The sequence below is a fragment of the Taudactylus pleione genome, unplaced genomic scaffold, assembly GCF_031769625.1.
Source record: "Taudactylus pleione unplaced genomic scaffold, aTauple2 ptg000286l, whole genome shotgun sequence".
Taxonomy (NCBI): domain Eukaryota; kingdom Metazoa; phylum Chordata; class Amphibia; order Anura; family Myobatrachidae; genus Taudactylus; species Taudactylus pleione.
The window spans coordinates 3,532,650-3,552,820 of record NW_028284688.1 but is presented as its reverse complement, the minus strand read 5'-3'; the positions used below and the strand labels follow the sequence as shown (position 1 = coordinate 3,552,820).

The following is a 20,171-nucleotide window of genomic DNA, read 5'->3' as shown; positions in this document are numbered from 1 at the left end:
TGGGTGGTCTCCCTCCAAAGTTTCCTCCAAAAAATAATCCAATCAATCAATCAATGTGTCTTTTTTTGTGTGTGTGCGCGTTAGCCACACTTATCACCAGCAACGTCGCAGGGCAGGGGTGCTGCCTGTGTCAATTATCTAGAGTGTTACCTCATTCGGGTGCTCTCTTTCCCAAAAATTAATCCAATCAATCTATCAATCAATCAATGTGTTTTTTATTCTGTGTGGATGCGTGCGCACAATTATCACCAGAAACATAGCTGTGCAGGGGTTTTACCTGTTTCATTTATCAAGAGGCTACTGCCTTTTTCAGGTGCTCTCCCTCCCAAGTGCCCCCCAAAAATTAATCCAATCAATTAATCAATCAGTGTTTTTTTTGTGTGTGTGCATTAGCCTCACTTATCACCAGAAATGTAGCTGCACAGGAGTGCTGCCTGTGTCCTTAATCAAGAGGCTAGTGCCTCATTTGGGTGCTCTCCCTCCCAAGTGCCCCCTTAAAATTAATCCAATCAATCAATGTTTTTTTTCTGTGTGTGTGTGTGCGCATGTTAGCCACACTTATCACCAGCAATGTAGCTGCACCGGGGTGCTGCCTGTGTCATTTATCAAGAGGCTGCTGCCTCATTCAGGTGCTCTCCCTCCCAAGTGCCCCACAAAAATTAATCTAATCAATCAATGTGTTTTTTGTGTATGTGTGTGTTTGTGCACTTATCACCAGCAACATAGCTGCACAGGGGTGTTGCCTATGTTGTATATCAAGAGTCTACTGCCTTGTTCAGGTGCTCTCCCTCCCAGGTACCCCCCAAAAATTGATCCAATCAATCAATCAATCAATCAATCAATGTGTTATTTTTGTGTGTGTGTTTGTGCACATTAGCCACACTTATCTCCAGAAACATAGCTGTGCAGGGGTGCTTCCTGTGTCATTTATCAAGAGGCTGCTGCCTCGTTTGGGTGGTCTCTCTCCAAAGTGCCCCCCAAAAAATAATCCAATCAATTATTGTGTCTTTTTTTGTGTGTGTGCGCGTTAGCCACACTTATCACCTGCAACGGGTGCTGCCTGTGTCAATTATCAAGAGGCTGCTACCTTGTTCGGGTGCTCTCCTTCCCAAATGCCCCCCAAAAATTAATCCAATCAATCAATCAATCAATGTGTTATTTTTTCTGAGTGTATGCGTGCACTATTATCACCAGAAATACAGCTGTGCAGGGGTGTTACCTGTTTCATTCATCAAGAGGCTACTGCCTTTTTCAGGTGCTCTCCCTCCCAAGTGCCCCCCAAAAATGAATCCAATCAATCAATCAATGTATTTTTTTTGTGTGTGTGCGCATTAGCCACACTTATCACCAGAAATGTAGCTGTGCAGGGGTGCTGCCTGTGTCCTCTATCAAGAGTCTGTGCCTCGTCTGGGTGCTCTCCCTCCCAAGTGCCCCCTAAAAATTAATCCAATCAATGTGTTTTTTTTTCTGTGTGTGTGTGTGCGCATGTTAGCCTCACTTATCACCAGCAATGTAGCTGCACAGGGGTGCTGCCTGTATCATTTATCAAGATGCTGCTGCCTCATTCAGGTGCTCTACCTCCCAAGTGCCCCCCAAAAATATATCCAATCAATCAATTAATTCATGTTTTTGTGTGTGTGTGTGTATTAGCCACACTTATCATCAGAAACGTAGTTGTGCAAAAAAATTAATCCAATCAATCAACAATCAATGTGTTTTTTTCTGTGTGTGTGTTAGCCACACTTATCACTATATATATATATATATATATATAAATATATATATTTATATATCACTTCAAATAAAATGGAAGGGGCGCCATAGTGCATTATCTCAGGTATTTATTTCGAAGTAAAAACAGCATACAGAAACAAGTCTCTGGGAACAAGCAGGTTGTCTCATCAAAGTAACCTGTATCACATAGTAACGCTAGACCACACCCCTATGCGTTTCGTCACTTGATTTGTCGAAAAAGGTTATCCATCTGATTTAATTGATGCCGCCTTATTGAGGGCAAAAAATCTTGAAAGATCTACATTATTGCAATACAAGAATAAGGAAAAGAATACTGATTAGGAGACAACATTTAAATGCCCTTTTGTGAATCAATTCTCCAGTCAAAGTGAAGAAGTTAGAAAGATTTTAAATAGACATTGGCATTTGATTACAATGGATCTGGTTTTATCTACATTTGTCCCTGATAGAAATGAACGTGTTTTTAGAAGAGCCAAAACCCTGCATAATTTAATGTGCCCCAGTTTACTACCTGTGTTTAATGACTCTGTCGAGCCTTTATCGTTTTTAAATAGAGCACAGGGATTTTATACATGCAATTCTTGTAAAGTATGCCAATATGGGTTGAAGGGTCATAAGACCTTTGTCGGTAATGATAGCTCAAAAGAATATAAAATTAAGGGTATAATTAATTGCAATACAACTTATGTGATTTATATGCTGATATGTGGCTGTGGAAAAAAGTATGTGCGGAAGACCAAGCGTCCGCTGAAAATCAGACTCCTGGAACACACCAGGATTATAAAAAATCTGATTGAAAATCAAAGTGTTCCATGCCACTTCAAAACTTGCCAAACAAGTAACTTACATAACCTGAGATTCTTGGGTATAGAACATGTTAAACTAGATCAAAGAGGTGGTGACAAACTAAACCTTTTATCCAAACAAGAAATATATTGGATTGTCACTTTAAACACACTGCACCCTACAGGTCTTAAAGAAGGATTTGAGATCACACCTTTCTTATTCTGAACCTTCTTGTGCCAAATGGTTCTTTTTAAAGTTTCCTTTCCCTTTTTATGATACTTTTTATATATAGATATCTATTTTAAATGTTATCATATAAAGTGTTAAATAACAAGTTGTTCTAACACTTGTGTATGTGTGTTTTAAATGTATTTATTTTATTAATTGTTATTTTATCAATTGTCATTTGATCAATTGTCCTTTTAATTGCTTTTTATTATTAATCACAATTACATTTAACTGCCATTCTTTATCAATTACTTTTTTATTTATTTTATTCTAGATGTATTATTGCAAATTGTATACGGTTATATTTGCTGGGTATGGTAATACCAACTGCTAATTAATTATTTAAAAATAACAGATAATTGCTGCTATATTAAGGTATTGTGCAATAAGCATGGTAATATATATGTACATCCAAACTATGAGTGCTGCACTGCACACCTGTTTGATTAAGCAAAGCTCAATGATGTGTAGTGAAGTGATTGGTTGCACTATGTTTAAAAGGGGAGTCCTGGATATGCTAGGCCAGCCCTCTGACGAAGTCCAAGTGACGAAACACGTAGAGCATTGCCTAGCATTACTATGAGATACAAGTTACTTTGATGAGATAACCTGCTTGTTCCCAGAGATTTGTTTCTGTATGCTGTTTTTACTTGCGGTGGTCTGACCGCTCTGTCCGGTATGTCATTCATGACATATGTTTTAATGGAAGTATGTTTATTCTAAATAAATACCTGAGATAATGCAGTATGGCACTCCTTCCATTTTATTTGTAGTGATCCATTAGCTGTGTTGTGGATATGGGGAATCTTGAAAAGAAGGATGATCGCCGGCCTAATATATAAGGCAGTGCACACAGACCCACATTCAAAATCTCAGATTTTTTGGGACTATTCTCAATTTGCTGATATGCGATCCGTTTGCCTGCTCTTTACTATATATAGTAAACTCTTTATGGATAAAAGGTAAATATGGGACTGTAAAAATTATCCTCTTTTATGTCTATGTGTCTTCAAAATCAGAAGTTGCATCACACTCTAACCTGGGAGAAAAAAAAACTGCATTGTTCTGTCTTGGTTTGTGTATATAACACATAGTTATTTCAGCTAGCATAATTAAAAAAATTGATGTAAAAAAGTTCATGCCAGAACTTTCAATTAACTCCACATAATAATGGTATTTTGTCAAACTAACCCCTAAGTTTATGCTAATAGAAACTTTTTCTATTTCTACATTTAAGAAAAGCTGCTTTTACATCATTATTCCTAAGAGTATAAATCATAGGATTCAGCATTGGGGTAACAATATAATAAAAAATTGCAATCAATTTGTCTGTTCCTGGTAGAGAGCTCGACCTAGGTTTCATGTAGCCAGCCATTGCCGATCCATAAAATATTATCACAACTATCATGTGAGACCCACAGGTGGAGAAAGCTTTTTGCTGTCCAGCTGTAGATGCAATTTTTAAGATACTTAAAATTATTTTAACATAAGTTATTACAATAAATGTGACTGGTGTCATGAGAATAATTACACCAACAACAAAAATAATAAATTCAATATGTAAAATGTTTTCACAACCCAGTGATAATATTTCTGGCATTTCACACATAAAGTGATTTACTTTATTTTTACCGCAAAGATCTACACTAAGTGTAAGTGAAGCAGGGGGAATAGAGAGAAGAAATGCACATATCCATGTACCAATGACTAATCCTACACAAACCATTTTACTCATGATTGTAGTATAATGTAATGGATAACATATAGCTACATAACGATCATAAGCCATAATAGCAAGAAAAATACACTCATTTTCCCCTAAGGAGAGAGAAATATACATCTGTGTTGCACACTCAGCATAAGAGATAGTTTTCTTTAATGACATCAAATCTTTAAGCATTCTCAGTACAGTGGAAGATGAACTGCAGAGATCCAGAAATGAGAGGTTGCTGAGGAAGAAATACATTGGTGTATGAAGATTGACATCAGACAGGATTAGTATTATGATGGAAATATTTCCAGTTAATATGATCAAATACACAAACAGGAAGGCAAAGAAAAGAATAACTTGTGTCCTCGGTTGGCTGGAAAGTCCAAGAAGAATAAATTCTGTTACCACGGTATTGTTTTTCCAAGGCATGCCTTAAAATAATATGAAAAAATTGATCTCAGTAAATATTTATGCAAAGCAAGTAAAGCCCCCACACAATAACAATACAATCTGCCCAAAGACAACATACTCAAATGGTACTAATTATCCACCCTATTAGTCCTGGTAATCTAGTGGATACAGAAGTTTTTTGCATGACTACCACAAAATTAAGTAACAAGGTCATGTAATAAGCCTCTAGCACATGATATATTGCTGATATCTCCAGTGCAAGTGACCACATTGCTGTCCCGATTCAGTGTATGGCGACATTGTGTTTTTTTAACTGTTTATCAAGCTCAAAAAAACTGCATTTTTTCAGATGGTGTTAGCCTGCTCTTACCTATGAAATCAGTCCCCAGAGTATGAAGAAGGTGCCATTTGCATTCCTCTACTTCCTCCTTCGCTCAAAGTGTGCATACGTGACCTAAAGTCATGAATGTGTAGTAACACTGCTGGGACGGAACCCGGTTGTTTTAATTCTCACTGCTTTAACACTTCTAGCAGAATTTTTTTAATTTTAGGCTCAACCAGGCAGATGTTTATTGGAGTACTGGGGAAATAATATATAGCCACTAAACCTATTCCTACAGTAGCTCCCTGTGAATTGTAATGTTAGGTTAAGTCTACTCCAAGCCCTAATTATCACATATTTTTAGTAAACAGATTGCATTTCCTTTAGAATGTAAGCTCTCATGAGCAGGGCCCTCTTCCCTTATGTGCTTCTGCTTCCCTCACTCATATGATCATCTACTCCAAACTCCCCAGAAGGGCACCAAATACTTGGTAGCTGACGCCTTACTGCTTATTCTGGGAGTTATGATTGCTATTGCAGCAATGTTTATAAACTATGTTCTTATTTTGTATTGTTTTGTACTGGAAGTTGTTGTTTTTGTGTTTGCTCATTTGTTTATGTACTTTGTGAGGTGCAACAGAACCCTTGTGGTGGCATATAAATGAAGGATAATAATAATAATAATAATAATAATAATAATAATAATAATAATAATAATAATAATAATAATTTCCCAAAATTGTGCTGGGAAATTATATCTGCCTGAGATTTACTAAAAATAAAATGTGAAACAATACCGGGGGAAGCCCTATGATAATAACATCACCTGGAGGTGGCACTATCTAGGGTCTCCCCTGGTTCCCTGACTCCTGCTCTGCTCTAACAGAGCAGTGCTGGGAGCCGAGCTCCAGTGATCAGCTGTGTTGTCTAAAAAAAAAAATTACCTGAGTCCAGGGCCGGTGATGTCCTCCCTCCAGTCAGCTGGTCTCTCAGCTCCTGCACTGTGACCTTGGTCAGCTGCTGCATTAAACAGCTGACTGGGTGACAGTGCAGATTGGGAGAGCAGCTGACCAGAGCCCTGGAGGGAGGACATCACCGGAGCAGCGACGACCTGACTGGAGGTAAGTAAAAGTAAGGGGGGGCTCGCGGGGAGGGGAATGAGGTGGGGTTGAATGGGGAGTGGTGGATGCAGTGGTGGTTGGCGCATGCACAGCACCTTGTCACTGTATTTTTTCCAAAAAATACAGTGATGAGGCTGTGGAGGGGATTCACAGTGACAGAGCTTTATTGCAAGCTCTGCCCCTGCAAGGGATTTTTAATAAATCCCTGTGATATTGCCTGAATTCGCATTGTGAATTCAGTCTGAAATATCACTCTACAATTTTCATTTTAATGCAGATTGTAGTAAATAGAGCCCTATCTCCTTTATCTATCTGTCTAACTAAGTTAAATAAATGAATAATAATATTAATGAAATATCAACTAATGGAAATTATACATTGGGTCAGATTCAGAGAATCATAAACTGATGTTGTTCAACTAGTTGAGCTATTCTCTGCTACTGCACATGTGCAAAAGTCTCCAAAGCCTCCTATGGTGCATACATTACACAGGGTTTATGCACAAAGGCGCTGTTGTGATTGAGACACAGGGAGGTAATTAAGTATAAAGATACCCCCAGAGATGCCTTCATTCAATCCACAGAACTTGGTGTCATCACTCAACCAAATGTATGAATGAGGGTTAGTGGGGAGGCTTCCTTATATTTTTAGCTAAGCAAAATTACAGCATTAGCAGAGGAATCCATGAAATTATTGACCTCCACAACCACTGCCATAATAATAAACTAAACAATTGGCCAAATATCTACTGCAAAACAATATGGAGAGACTGAAGAAACGATTATATTTTAAGAGTTTTGATCTGGCAATTCTACTACAAACTATTTCCTCTAAAAGAGTCCCTGGAAACACATTGACCATTCAACATTGATTTGCAATTGTGACTCTATATTGGACTGCACTTTAAGTATAGTATCTTCCATTGTTTTCTTCCAGTCACAATCTATTATTCAAGTTGTCCTTGACTGAAATGAATCAAATAGAGTGGTGGCTCCAATAACTGGGGTTGTAGTAAGAATTAGATCAATACAGAAAATCCCACCAATCTGCATGTGCCTGCAAGTACTGTAAACTGAAATTTTCCTAACAATGATTTTATTCCTTTTAGAAAAATACAAAATATTATAAACAAAATCCCCTGCTGAATATCATTTTTCCACCATTAATACATTTCTCGCATTTCTGGGGACATGACAGTGCAGAAATATGCCACATTGTGAGTTTTATGTTGTAAGTTCACTTTTGTAAAATCGCTTGTAATTTATTTGAACCCAATATCTCCTTTTAAAACTACTATAGCACAAGTCTAAAAGGGACAACAGACAAAAATCAGCTTCTTTAAAATTCACGTCCATTTACATAGAGTGAAAATGTCGCTTTCTCATACATCACGGTATGCCCACATTATTGGACGCTCTCCGCTCCTTCAGCTTGATTTCACATGTCACCCTGCTATGCTGTATATCATTATTGCACAGCCCTGTAATGGTTTGTGCACTCTGGGCCTGATTCAGCAAGGATCACTATTGCATATGCAGCTGTGAATCCTTATGGAAAGCAGCAGCCATTGAATGCTAATACCCAGGGGTGCCGAGAGGGGGGGGGCAGGTTCAAATTACCCAGGCTTGCTGGAGGGGCCCGGCGGGGGCCCTGGTCTGGCACCACCCCCCCCTGCCTCCTACATCACTGCAGCCCAGCACATGCTGCTGTTTGCTGGGCTGCAGTGGGAGACTGCTCGCAGCAGCTGGAGCAGTCTCCTATGCCTATGGGGGGAGAGATAATGCTGATCGTGACCCCCATTGGCTGTGCACCAGGCTGAGGGGCTCACAGTGCCCCCCTCCCAGTGAAGCGGCGCTGCTAAAATGTTTTTTTTATTCTGTGTTTTTTTCCTAAAGGGACGTGGCCACACCTCCCCTGATTAGGCCACGCCCCCTGTCACCCGAGCCTGCCGTGGCTCTTGGCTGCCCTGCTAATACCTGTGATATCGCAGCACCACTCCCCCATCACCACCCCCACACTCTCACAGCCTGTCACTCACTCTGTGATGGCTTCCTCTGTGCATCCATAATCACTATGGGATTGCAGCGCACGTGCAGTGCGGCTTTTACGCATGTGCACTAGTGAACAATCGGCCGATCTGAGTATGCAGTTGCATCTGTGAACGCTGTAGAATCAGGCCCTCTGTAGTAAGCAAGGAGGGCATTCTCTCTGAATAACTCCACCAGTAAACCTGGGCACTCTTACTCCACAGCAAAATTTGGTCTCTTTATTATCAATAGAATAGAAAACACCTCTATAAATAGCCAAACAGTTTGGACATATACGTTTTGTAGAAAAAATATTTATAATTAAAAACAGACTAAATAATCATTTATTTTCATAACTGGTGGATTTTCTTTAATCATATTATTGTAAATAATTTCAATAAATGAATAAAAAACATGCATATAACCACTTGGGTCCACATTAATACATAATATCCTAATCACAAATGCACCACAGACTGCAATCTTATGATAATCATAAAACTCTAGGAGGCTCTAGTACAGATATCTATCAACCAGTTCACTGGGAATGATCATTCCCACAAGCCAGTAAATATAACCCTAAAACAATAATTACATTTCTGTTGAAATCTGAAATAATATTGTTTGTATAAACTTAATTTTTTAATAAACATGAGGTTTTTCTCAAACTGTGGGTGCCCATCTACCAACCACAAGGTGACCACTTTCAGTTGTTTCTTCAGGTTCCTGTGTGGTTGTTGTGTGTCTATGGCATAAAGAATGACAGATTAGTGGATATCTTGTTTCAGTAGATGGGTGAGCTCCCTTTATTTTGTTTCTGACTGAATGGGAGCTTGTACTTCTGCTCAATATGAGATTTCTGTTCTCTGTGAGCTCACCTTAGAACACCTACATTACATTTTGACAGGTGTACAGTCCCAGTCAATCTACCTGGGTCAGAGACCCAAAAGTGCAGGGTAGGTTAACCATTTGCAATGTTTGAATGGGGGTGTTGGACATAAGTGTATATTTGCATGGTAGGATTGCTATTGCCTTTAGATGACCATTCTTTCTTTGCTACTTACTATTCTTTTGTTATTATCAATAAATTATGATTTTTTTTGTGCCAAGCCATTGTGTCCTGTTGTTATTTTAATGCTATGTACTAGAGATGAGTGGTTTGGTTTTGACTCACTTCTTTTCACCAAATTAGTCCAAGTTGAGATTAGTATAGATTTATCTTATTGGCTAGCCAAAATAAGTGAGAGCTGGATAGCCCATTTGATGCTGTTTTTGAAAACCGAACATATCCATGTAAAACTGAACTGCTCATCTCTATTATGTATAATGTTTAAGGTTCATGTGTAGTTCCAAATTGCACATGGCTGTCACATTATGGTGGAGATTGTGGAGTGAAAATATTCTATTCAAATATAGTGGTGGCTCCAATAACTGGGTTTGTAGTAAGAATTAGATCAATACAGAAAATCCCACCAATCTGCATGTGCCTGCAAGTACTGTAGAATAAAATGTTCCTAACAATGATTTTATTCCTTTTAGAAAAATACAAAATATTATAAACATAATCCTCGCTGCCTATCATTTTTCCACCATTAATATATTTCTCGCATTTCTGGGGACATGACAGTGCAGAAATATGCCGTAATGTACGTGAGTTTTCTGTTGCAAGTTTACTTTTGTAAAATCGCTTGTAATTTATTTGAACCCAGTATCTCCTTTTAAAACTACTATAGCACAAGTCTAAAAGGGACAACAGACAAAAATCAGCTTCTTTAAAATTCACGTCCATTTACATAGAGTGAAAATGTCACTTCCTCATACATCATGGTATGCCCACATCATTGCACGCTCTCCGCTCCTTCAGCTTGATTTCACATGTCACCCTGCTATGCTGTATATCATTATTGCACAGCCCTGTAATGGTTTGTGCACTCTGGGCCTGATTCAGCAAGGATCACTATTGCATATGCAGCTGTGAATCCTTATGGAAAGCAGCAGCCATTGAATGCTAATACCCAGGGGTGCCGAGAGGGGGGGGGCAGGTACAAATTACCCGGGCCCAGGCTTGCTGGAGGGGCCCGGCGGGGGCCCTGGTCTGGCACCACCCCCCCCTGCCTCCTATATCACAGCAGCCCAGCACATGCTGCTGTTTGCTGGGCTGCAGTGGGAGACTGCTCGCAGCAGCTGGAGCAGTCTCCTATGCCTATGGGGGGAGAGATCATGCTGATCGTGACCCCCATTGGCTGTGCACCAGGTTGAGGGGCTCACAGTGCCCCCCTCCCAGTGAAGCGGCGCTGCTAAAATGTTTTTTTTATTCTGTGTTTTTTTCCTAAAGGGACGTGGCCACGCCTCCCCTGATTAGGCCACGCCCCCTGTCACCTGAGCCTGCCGTGGCTCTTGGCTGCCCTGCTAATACCTGTGACATCGCAGCACCACTCCCCCATCACCACCCCCACACTCTCACAGCCTGTCACTCACTCTGTGATGGCTTCCTCTGTGCATCCGTAATCACAATGGGATTGCAGCGCAGGTGCAGTGCGTCTTTTACGCATGTGCACAAGTGAACAATCGGCCGATCTGAGTACGCAGTTGCATCTGTGAACGCTGTAGAATCAGGCCCTCTGTAGTTAGCAAGGAGGGCATTCTCTCTGAATAACTCCACCGCTAAACCTGGGCACTCTTACACCACTGCAAAATTTGGTCTCTTTATTATCAATAGAATAGAAAACACCTCTATAAATAGCCAAACAGTTTGGACATATACGTTTTGTAGAAAAAATATTTATAATTAAAAACAGACTAAATAATCATTTATTTTCATAACTGGTGGATTTTCTTTAATCATATTATTGTAAATAATTTCAATAAATGAATAAAAAACATGCATATAACCACTTGGGTCCACATTAATACATAATATCCTAATCACAAATGCACCACAGACTGCAATCTTATGATAATCATAAAACTCTAGGAGGCTCTAGTACAGATATCTATCAACCAGTTCACTGGGAATGATCATTCCCACAAGCCAGTAAATATAACCCTAAAACAATAATTACATTTCTGTTGAAATCTGAAATAATATTGTTTGTATAAACTTAATTTTTTAATAAACATGAGGTTTTTCTCAAACTGTGGGTGCCCATCTACCAACCACAAGGTGACCACTTTCAGTTGTTTCTTCAGGTTCCTGTGTGGTTGTTGTGTGTCTATGGCATAAAGAATGACAGATTAGTGGATATCTTGTTTCAGTAGTTGGGTGAGCTCCCTTTATTTTGTTTCTGACTGAATGGGAGCTTGTACTTCTGCTCAATATGAGATTTCTGTTCTCTGTGAGCTCACCTTAGAACACCTACATTACATTTTGACTGGTGTACAGTCCCAGTCAATCTACCTGGGTCAGAGACCCAAAAGTGCAGGGTAGGTTAACCATTTGCAATGTTTGAATGGGGGTGTTGGATATAAGTGTATATTTGCATGGTAGGACTGCTATTGCATTTAGATGGCCATTCTTTCTTTGCCACTTACTATTCTTTTGTTATTATCAAATTATGATTTTTTTTGTGCCAAGCCATTGTGTCCTGTTGTTATTTTAATGCTATGTACTAGAGATGAGTGGTTTGGTTTTGACTCACTTCTTTTCACCAAATTAGACCAAGTTGAGATTAGTATAGATTTATCTTATTGGCTAGCCAAAATAAGTGAGAGCTGGATAGCCCATTTGATGCTGTTTTTGAAAACCGAACATATCCATGTAAAACCGAACTGCTCATCTCTATTATGTATAATGTTTAAGGTTCATGTGTAGTTCCAAATTGCACATGGCTGTCACATTATGGTGGAGATTGTGGAGTGAAAATATTCTGTGTAGCCTGAAAACAGGTGTCTGCCAAATTATCAATCTACTCTAGGTCCATAATACAATGTAATAAAAAATGCAGTTTTAAAAACATTTCAATTAAAATAAAATTACCCCCATGCCCTTCAGTTATTTTACCTATACCTAAATCCAAATATGTTTTTTTGTTCCTGGGAAATTCTATTACAAAACCTGCTGAAAAAAATAACAAATGGATGCAAATTGATCCTAGTAGTACCGCTACTTGCCCAACCAGTCAGTTAATACTGTGTTTTATCTATAAGATGCTATTGTGAAACTACATGTTTTACCATGTATTGGCTGCCAGGGTTAATACTTTTAATACAACAGACTGATTTAGCAGTTTTTGTATATCTAGTTCTACAATTATATTTTTATTTTTATTGGAGATAAAGCTGTTACACCCACTCTGATCACATCAGGGTTGTCAGGAAGAACCACAGTGCTGGGGCTAGATGACCCAAGGGTTGTCTAAATGAGCCAAGTATACCAATGCTATGGGTCTATCTTTTATAAAGTAACTAGTTTAGCCATGCTCTGCCTGTTCTGGCCACTACTTCTGAGGGTTACTTCACAATCATTATCCTCCTGCTTTAGCAGTAAGTAGCCCAGGTTATAGCACTGGTACTGGACATTAGTTTGGCTGGGCACACTGCATTTTAATTCATTAATTTATCTTTAGATACTACAGCTATGGAAATTGATGATACTGACACATGTAACTTTTTTCTCTGTAAGTGTGAAATAGCATTGTGTTAAATGGGTCTCATTATAATTGTAGGTCCAGCACATCACATCTTGGGCAAAAATAAAGTGTTTGTGTAGAGTGTAAATAGCTGAATTACATCAAGTAAAGCTAAAAACACCTCCTAACAAAGTATTCTCTTTATCCTTTAAGATAATTTCAATACTCTCTCTCTGCAAAATATTTTTTTTCTATTTTTTGTAAAGGAAGCAAACTACATTAGAGTGCCTAATATTCAGTAAGTGAGGGACACGTTCAATGTACCCAACACAGATAGGTACTTTATTATAAATGACTATACAAATCCATGATTTTCTAAAAGAGGACTTCTATTTTCTTCACTCACAGAAAGTGTTATGCTTCAGCATCTTAGGTTCTGAGCCACAGAATTTTATGGATTTAAATTGTTACTGTCAGCTTTCTCCAGATGCCAATCAGTTACACAATTATAAACCCCTTCAGACACATAATCTGCAGTCTGTGCAATTTTATTAACAGATCAATTGTTTGTGTGTGCTTGTGCACTCAAGTATGGTCACTTTTGTTGTGGGAGTGGCTTCAGGTAGGAAAGACAGCCATTATCAATATCACATGTGTCTTTTAAATCAAATATATACAGCGCCTAACCATGGTGTGAGGTTATTGTCATTTGTCAAATTAATTCTGTACACAGGACACACAAGGTAAAATATTATAATCTCACACCTTGGTCGAGCGCTGGGTATATTTAATTTAAAGACACATGTGCAATTTCATGTGAATTGTAATTGTAGAATTGTAATTGTAGATATTTATTTGACTAAAACGTTATGATGTTACTGTTTGCTGTAACTACAGGTCTATCAAACTACCTGCCTGAAACAAAAAGCATATGGCATGAGGGCAGACATAGGCATATAATTATTTATTTACTCTGTGCTTAGTGATAAATCCACCTTAGAGTTTATTGCCTATACCCCTGTGTGTTTGCATTTTACTTTATGTGGCAGTAAAAAATGTAAAGTAAACCATAATGGTTAGATGATGATGGTTAGATGTGATTATGTTATATGTTCTCGAACCTGTACCACAGCTTTCAGTCATATAAATTGAGTCACTACATAAAGGAGCAATCTTCTAATTAAAAGACCAGTAAGAGTAAAATATTAGATGATTTATATAAAAGAGATATTAATGGTATAATGATATACATGTATGTAGAGTAAGTGTTACCAAACCTTAAAATAATGAGAAATGTTTGTCTTTGTAACTGGTTGCATGCTGTAGTTACAGGCAAGTCAAAAAAAGAGTCTGACTGTGATGTCTTTTGGTGTTATTACTAACAAGGAACTTGTTGTGTCAAACAATATTAATATCACTTTGTCTGAAAATTATTCTATACCATGGCAGTATGTATAAAATTGTTTCAATACCATTTATATTTATTAATTTACTCAAATTTACTATTGTAAAATAGGCTTAAAAACTGTTATTCTTTTTTATTATTTGTAGTTTTTTCTAACTTTTTGTTAAGCCAATAAAATGTGTTTTAGAACTAACCTATTTCCAAAACTTAAGTTACAGATGTGTTATCATACATCTATCATCTATATGCCACATAGAGTCAGCACCTGGCACATATGAGACGCTCTGAGAAGAATAGCTTACCATATTTTCTTTAAATTTTGCATCTTATTTGCATCACAGATGCAGCAAAACAATACTCACACTGTTAAAGAGACACTGGGCTGCATTTTTAGCCATACAAGATTTAGTTTTAATCATATACAAAGTCACAGATAAATCAGAATGGAACATGGTGTGAGAAAAAGCCGGCATCAGAGCCCTTCTTACAAGGATTCATACTCAGTCACACACAGTGTACAAATGTTGCACTTCTAATTCATTAGTGCAAGGTAGCAATATAGTTTTGTCGCTCCCAGTTGTTTTATTTATAAAAAAATAAGATGCACGTATTGAGTGAGAAAGACACCAGACATGGCCAGGATGTCCAGGACCTGGTGCACCAAGATCATCTATTTGTCATGACTTAAGCAACAGAGTATGTGGACATATCTGTACTGCAATAAATGATCAGACATTGAATCTTCTACAATTATTAACTTTAATTTAATTTTAGATTTTAGGACATGATTTAATAGAGTCTAATGAAATTTTTTTAATGAAAATAATAAAAAGGGTGATAGAAGGATAACTTATTAAAAGCAGACACAATTGACTTGGCAATAAGAATAAAACATACCTCAAACAAATGACAAATTCTCAGAAATCTCCAATAATGATTTCTCAGCTTTGAGAAGGCCCCTTAATATATCAGGTCTAGTATTCCTGTGAGTAAGTTTTACACCTTTGTGTATATGTCTCAAATGGTCAATTACAATAATGTGCTACAAGCACACCACTTAAACTCCGCTCTTTTCTTACTTGTGCTGAGCATCCAGGGAATGACTGAACGCTCTTCCTGAGAGACTATTTTGAGTCACTTTTTTAAAACTCTGTATATTTGACTTTTATAAATGACTAAATAAAGGAAGATTCAAACATATAATAGTTGTTAAATAAAGTTCTAAATAAAAGCAGGGTGGAGGGACATTCCCACTCCATAACTAAGTCCTCAGTGATGAGGCACAAGCTCCTGGACATTAACATTTTTCAAACTTGTTTCATGGTTCACAGAAAAAAAATACAAAAACAACTTACACAGATTGCTCCAGACAGTATGCTTTTAAAGAAAATTATTAAACTCAAAAAATATTTTTTCTGCTGATTTTTAAGAATATAAAATTAAAAACTAAAAAACACTGCTTGCATATGTGTGCAATAACTACAGCTTTGTACTTTGTAGTATCGCCTTTTGCTGCAATAGCAGCTTAAAGTCTGCCTGAGGTATGTTTCTACCAGGTTTGAAGAGCATTTTTTGCCTATTCTTCTTTGCAGATTTGCTCCAGGTTGTTCATGATGGTTGGATAATGCGTGTGTGAAGCAATTAACAAATAATACCACAGATTATTAATTTGATTGAGATATGTGTGTAAATTTACTATAGGTTAATTTGAATAGGTTTCAATTGATTTAAAATCAATAACAATCAAACAAAATCCATAATAAATAGTAAATGTGTGATTTAGCCCTAGAAACACAACTTTCATTTTGAACAATTTTGTTCAATTTTAAATAGATCAAAATTTATTAATAGTGACATTTAGTAAATATATCCATTGGACTTTGACTTAGCAATTGAACATTCACCATTTTGTTGTTCAACCATGCCCTTCTGCTTTGTGCTTTGGATCATTGCCCTGCTCAAAGGTGAACACTTTTGCTAAGCTTTAGTTTACTAGCAGACTGAAGAAGGTTGTTTTGCAGTATCTCACTGTACTTTGCACCAAACATCTGTTCTTCAATCTCATTAATATGCACAGTCCCCACCAGTGGCAGTTCTTACCTTTAAAATGGAGAGGGGCACCAGCCAAGGTCGGGACTGAACTAAGACTCTTTGTCCTTTGTCCAAACAGAGATAATGGACTCCATTGTAAAAAAATCTAATCAGGAGAAGAATAAAAAATGTGCATATGCACACAACCAGGCTTCTAAAGCCTGCATCATTTGCAGTCCCTAGAAGCCAGGTATCACTTGTGTGAAGTGGTTCCCATGGCAGTCCAGCCTATCAGTCTAAGGGCAAATCACCTGCCCTGGGACTTACATTCTTGCATGCTGCTAGCAGAAAGTGCTTCCAATGGGATGCCACTGCCAGAAACTGTACAGATGGACTGGGGGTTTACTGGCAATGGTGGTGGATTTTACTGGGGAGGGTGGCTGTAGACCTGCAGCACAAGGTAAAATATGTCACTGAACCCCAATACAGGATGATTACACCCCCATATTTGAGTATTGGATGCTATTGGCTGAGACATTTACAGTTTGTGCCATACACAGTTTTAGGCTAAAAAGGTTCATTTTTATCTGACATCAAAATTGTATTACACATTTTAGCTGGATCAGTTTGATATGATTTGTGGCAAACACCAGATGTGCTTTGGTGTGGTTTTCCTTCCATAATGACGTATTTCTAGCCACCCTCCCATACAAGCCAATTATATGCAGAAGGTATGGTTGACTAGTTCACCTTCACTCCAGTCTCAACTACTGAACTCTGTAGCTACACAATAATAGTTGGTCTTTCTGTGGCTTCCCTCACAAGTCTCCTTCTTGTTCTGATGCTGAGTTTGGGGATCAGCCTTCTTACTGACCAAGGTACCCCATATATGTCAAGATCTTTTAAAGATCTGTGCTGCTTATTTAATGTTACTTAGCTAAGGAACTCAATATAATGTATCATCTTTAGACTGATGGTTTAGTAGAAAGATTTAACAAAATACTAAATTATTTGCTAAAGAAGGTTGTAGACAGAGATGGAAACATGGGTCTGTTTGCTACCATAATTTTTCTTGGCCTTTAGCAAAGTTCCACAATATTCTCACCATTTTTAATGCTAAGGGATTACTAGAAATAGATTATTATTACATGTTAGTCCATATAAAAGTGTAATTGAACATGTTAATCAGATGCAGGAAAGAATAGCTGCAGTAGTACTGAAAGGGAAGGAGCACATGCAACAGACCCAACAGACATAACAAAGATAGTCAATTTTAATGCCCAATTAAAATTATGTACCTTTGGCCAGGATATATTGATGACTATGCCCAGACTATTTATTAGAGGCCCAGCCAAAGCCATATAAATTGTTTCACATGGGATCTCAATATTGAATAATGGGACAAGCATACTCCTACAATATGGACTGGGAGCATGGTACTGAGATTTAAGCCAGGAAAAAGAGCCTACACATCCCTAAAAGCAAGATGTTTCTAAATATATTTACATAAAACACATTTTGAAATTTGACCACTTATTTAGAAACATATATGTATCCATTTCTATCATACTCTACACTTCCTTACTATGCATTATACCCCCCCACAGAGGCAAATGTTTATTACATCTTCCTTAGGACAAAGTTCTAGGCTTTGGATACAATTGTCTGTTGCATTTGGTTCCTAATATAGTTTGCTAACTTTTGCTGTACTGATTTTTTGTCATCCTTCAAATTGTCAACTGGTCCATATTTGTGCATCATTTGGTGGGGTCAATGTTGTCATAATATACCAGTATTAAACATTCCCATATCTGTTATTGTGCAGGTTTTAGAGGAATATTATTTTATTTATCCTATTTGTGATTATACTTTTCTTTTCGCTTCACCTTATAAATATTGTTGAATTCGAATTTTAATAAATTAGGATGAAGCTGACCCCTTTTTACTGAACATGATTTGTACAGTTTTCTGCTGCACAGAACACAGTATAATTTAATTATTTTATTGTTATACCTAATACATCTAGTAGCCTGTAAGTGCTGGTTGAATCCATTGTGTTATAATTCCCTTCTTTGAGGGACCTTATTTTACTATCTAGCTGCACATAGCATTGTCTATTTAAGTGCAGGCTTTTTCATCCATTGAATTTGTACAGCTGAGCAATTGGGGGTGATAACTGGAAAATTTTAAATAAACTTTGACTTACTCAAGAGGTCATGGCAGTGTTTCCTTGGGCACAAATTTATAAAGACAATTCATGTTCTAATATTTCAAACAGTAAATAGAATATTGATGAATTCTAGTAATAGGAATAAGATTAAGTAACTTTAAACGATAAATGAGCTGGTCATGACCTATATAGGTAGATGTAAAACATATATTTTTAGACAACGGACTATCAAAGGGTATATACCTAGTTTGATATATGTACTGGTAAGGTCAGTATTATACAGTGCAGTCTTTGTATTGGACTCATGACACAGTAAATATTATATAGGCATGAACAGTGCATGTTAAATAAATACACTGAGAGTGGTTGGACTCTGATAAATAATCCTAACATTTATTAGAACTGTGTTATAAAAGCATTGGTATGAGACCAATACAGGTGTAACCAATGTCCATGTGCTAATTAAGGAGACTAATACCGGTATACAACATAAAAACAACATATAACATGACATACAAATCAGTAAAAACCACAGGGTGTGTGGTGTGTGGAGCGATACGCTGGAAAGCATTTTACTTACTCCGCATATATAATAGATGATAAGTCTGTAGAAGTCCTGAATGGACTAAGCACAATGTGACTTATGTCACTAAATGTCAGTTTTCTACATCACACAAGGTATTCCTATACCGTACATGTAGTGGTGTGATCAGTGCCGTAAAGGTGCTAATTAAGGCTCCTATATGGTATAGTCGGAATGTACGTGCCTTAAAGGACTTTAGCTTGGTATGCAGTAACTTTGTTCTTTCGGGTGCAGTCCCTCTCTGGTGCAGTACCTAAATATAGCCCTTTAGAGTTTCGTGGAGCTGGTGGTCTGCCGGAAGACTTCCTAGGACAGCCACAATGAGAGCTGTGCAGCGAGTGTCAGGATCGACTTTTCTGCAATTGATGCATTTCTTCTGTAAGGCTTCCTTAGGATAGCAAATGTCAGTTCACCCAGCTGGGGCTCCATTTATGTTGTCCTGGCTGTGAAGCAGTTGCAGGCCATTGGGGACAAGGGATGTTGTCCATATATAAAACGATTCCTTCATGATGTTATTTTGGCCATTTTGGTTAAGGTAAACCAACTAAGTGGTTTGCCAGGGATGCAAATATCTATCTGCAGTACGAAGGGTGAATTAATAAGTACACTGACTAAAATATTGTTTAACTTATAGGAATGGTGTGATCTCCATATCTCTATTCAGGCCTTTTGGGGTCAGTGTCCCCATTTCATATATGGTTTTGGTTTCCTCTTTGCTGAGTAAGTTGTCTATTTTTCCTCCTCTCCATGGCGGAGTCCAATGAATTGCAAGTCCCTTGGAGTGCTATTATGTTTCTCTTTTCAAATGGAGTGGGATACTATGATTATCTTTTTTGCTCTGGATGTTACAAAGATGCTCCTGTAGTCGAAGGTGCAATTTTCTCTTCATTTTTCCCACATACTGTAGGCCGCAAGGGCATGTGAACATGTATATGATGCCTGTAGTTTGGCAGCTGATCCGATCCTAAATATTGAATTCTCTGTTATTGTTGAATGATTTTGTTTGGCGACTTGTGTGTGATTCCACTTGGCCTTTTTGTAAGCAGTGCAAAT

At 37.7% G+C, this 20,171-nt stretch overlaps 1 protein-coding gene across 1 annotated transcript; it reads right to left on the bottom strand.

The window, feature by feature from the left end:
- Positions 1–3,973: 3,973 nt before the first annotated feature.
- On the bottom strand, positions 3,974–4,909 carry LOC148512019 (olfactory receptor 5AR1-like). Its single transcript, XM_088482402.1, has one exon. The coding sequence runs from the start codon at positions 4,907–4,909 to the stop codon at positions 3,974–3,976; it is 936 nt and encodes a 311-aa protein (XP_088338528.1).
- Between the last annotated feature and the right edge of the window lie 15,262 nt (positions 4,910–20,171).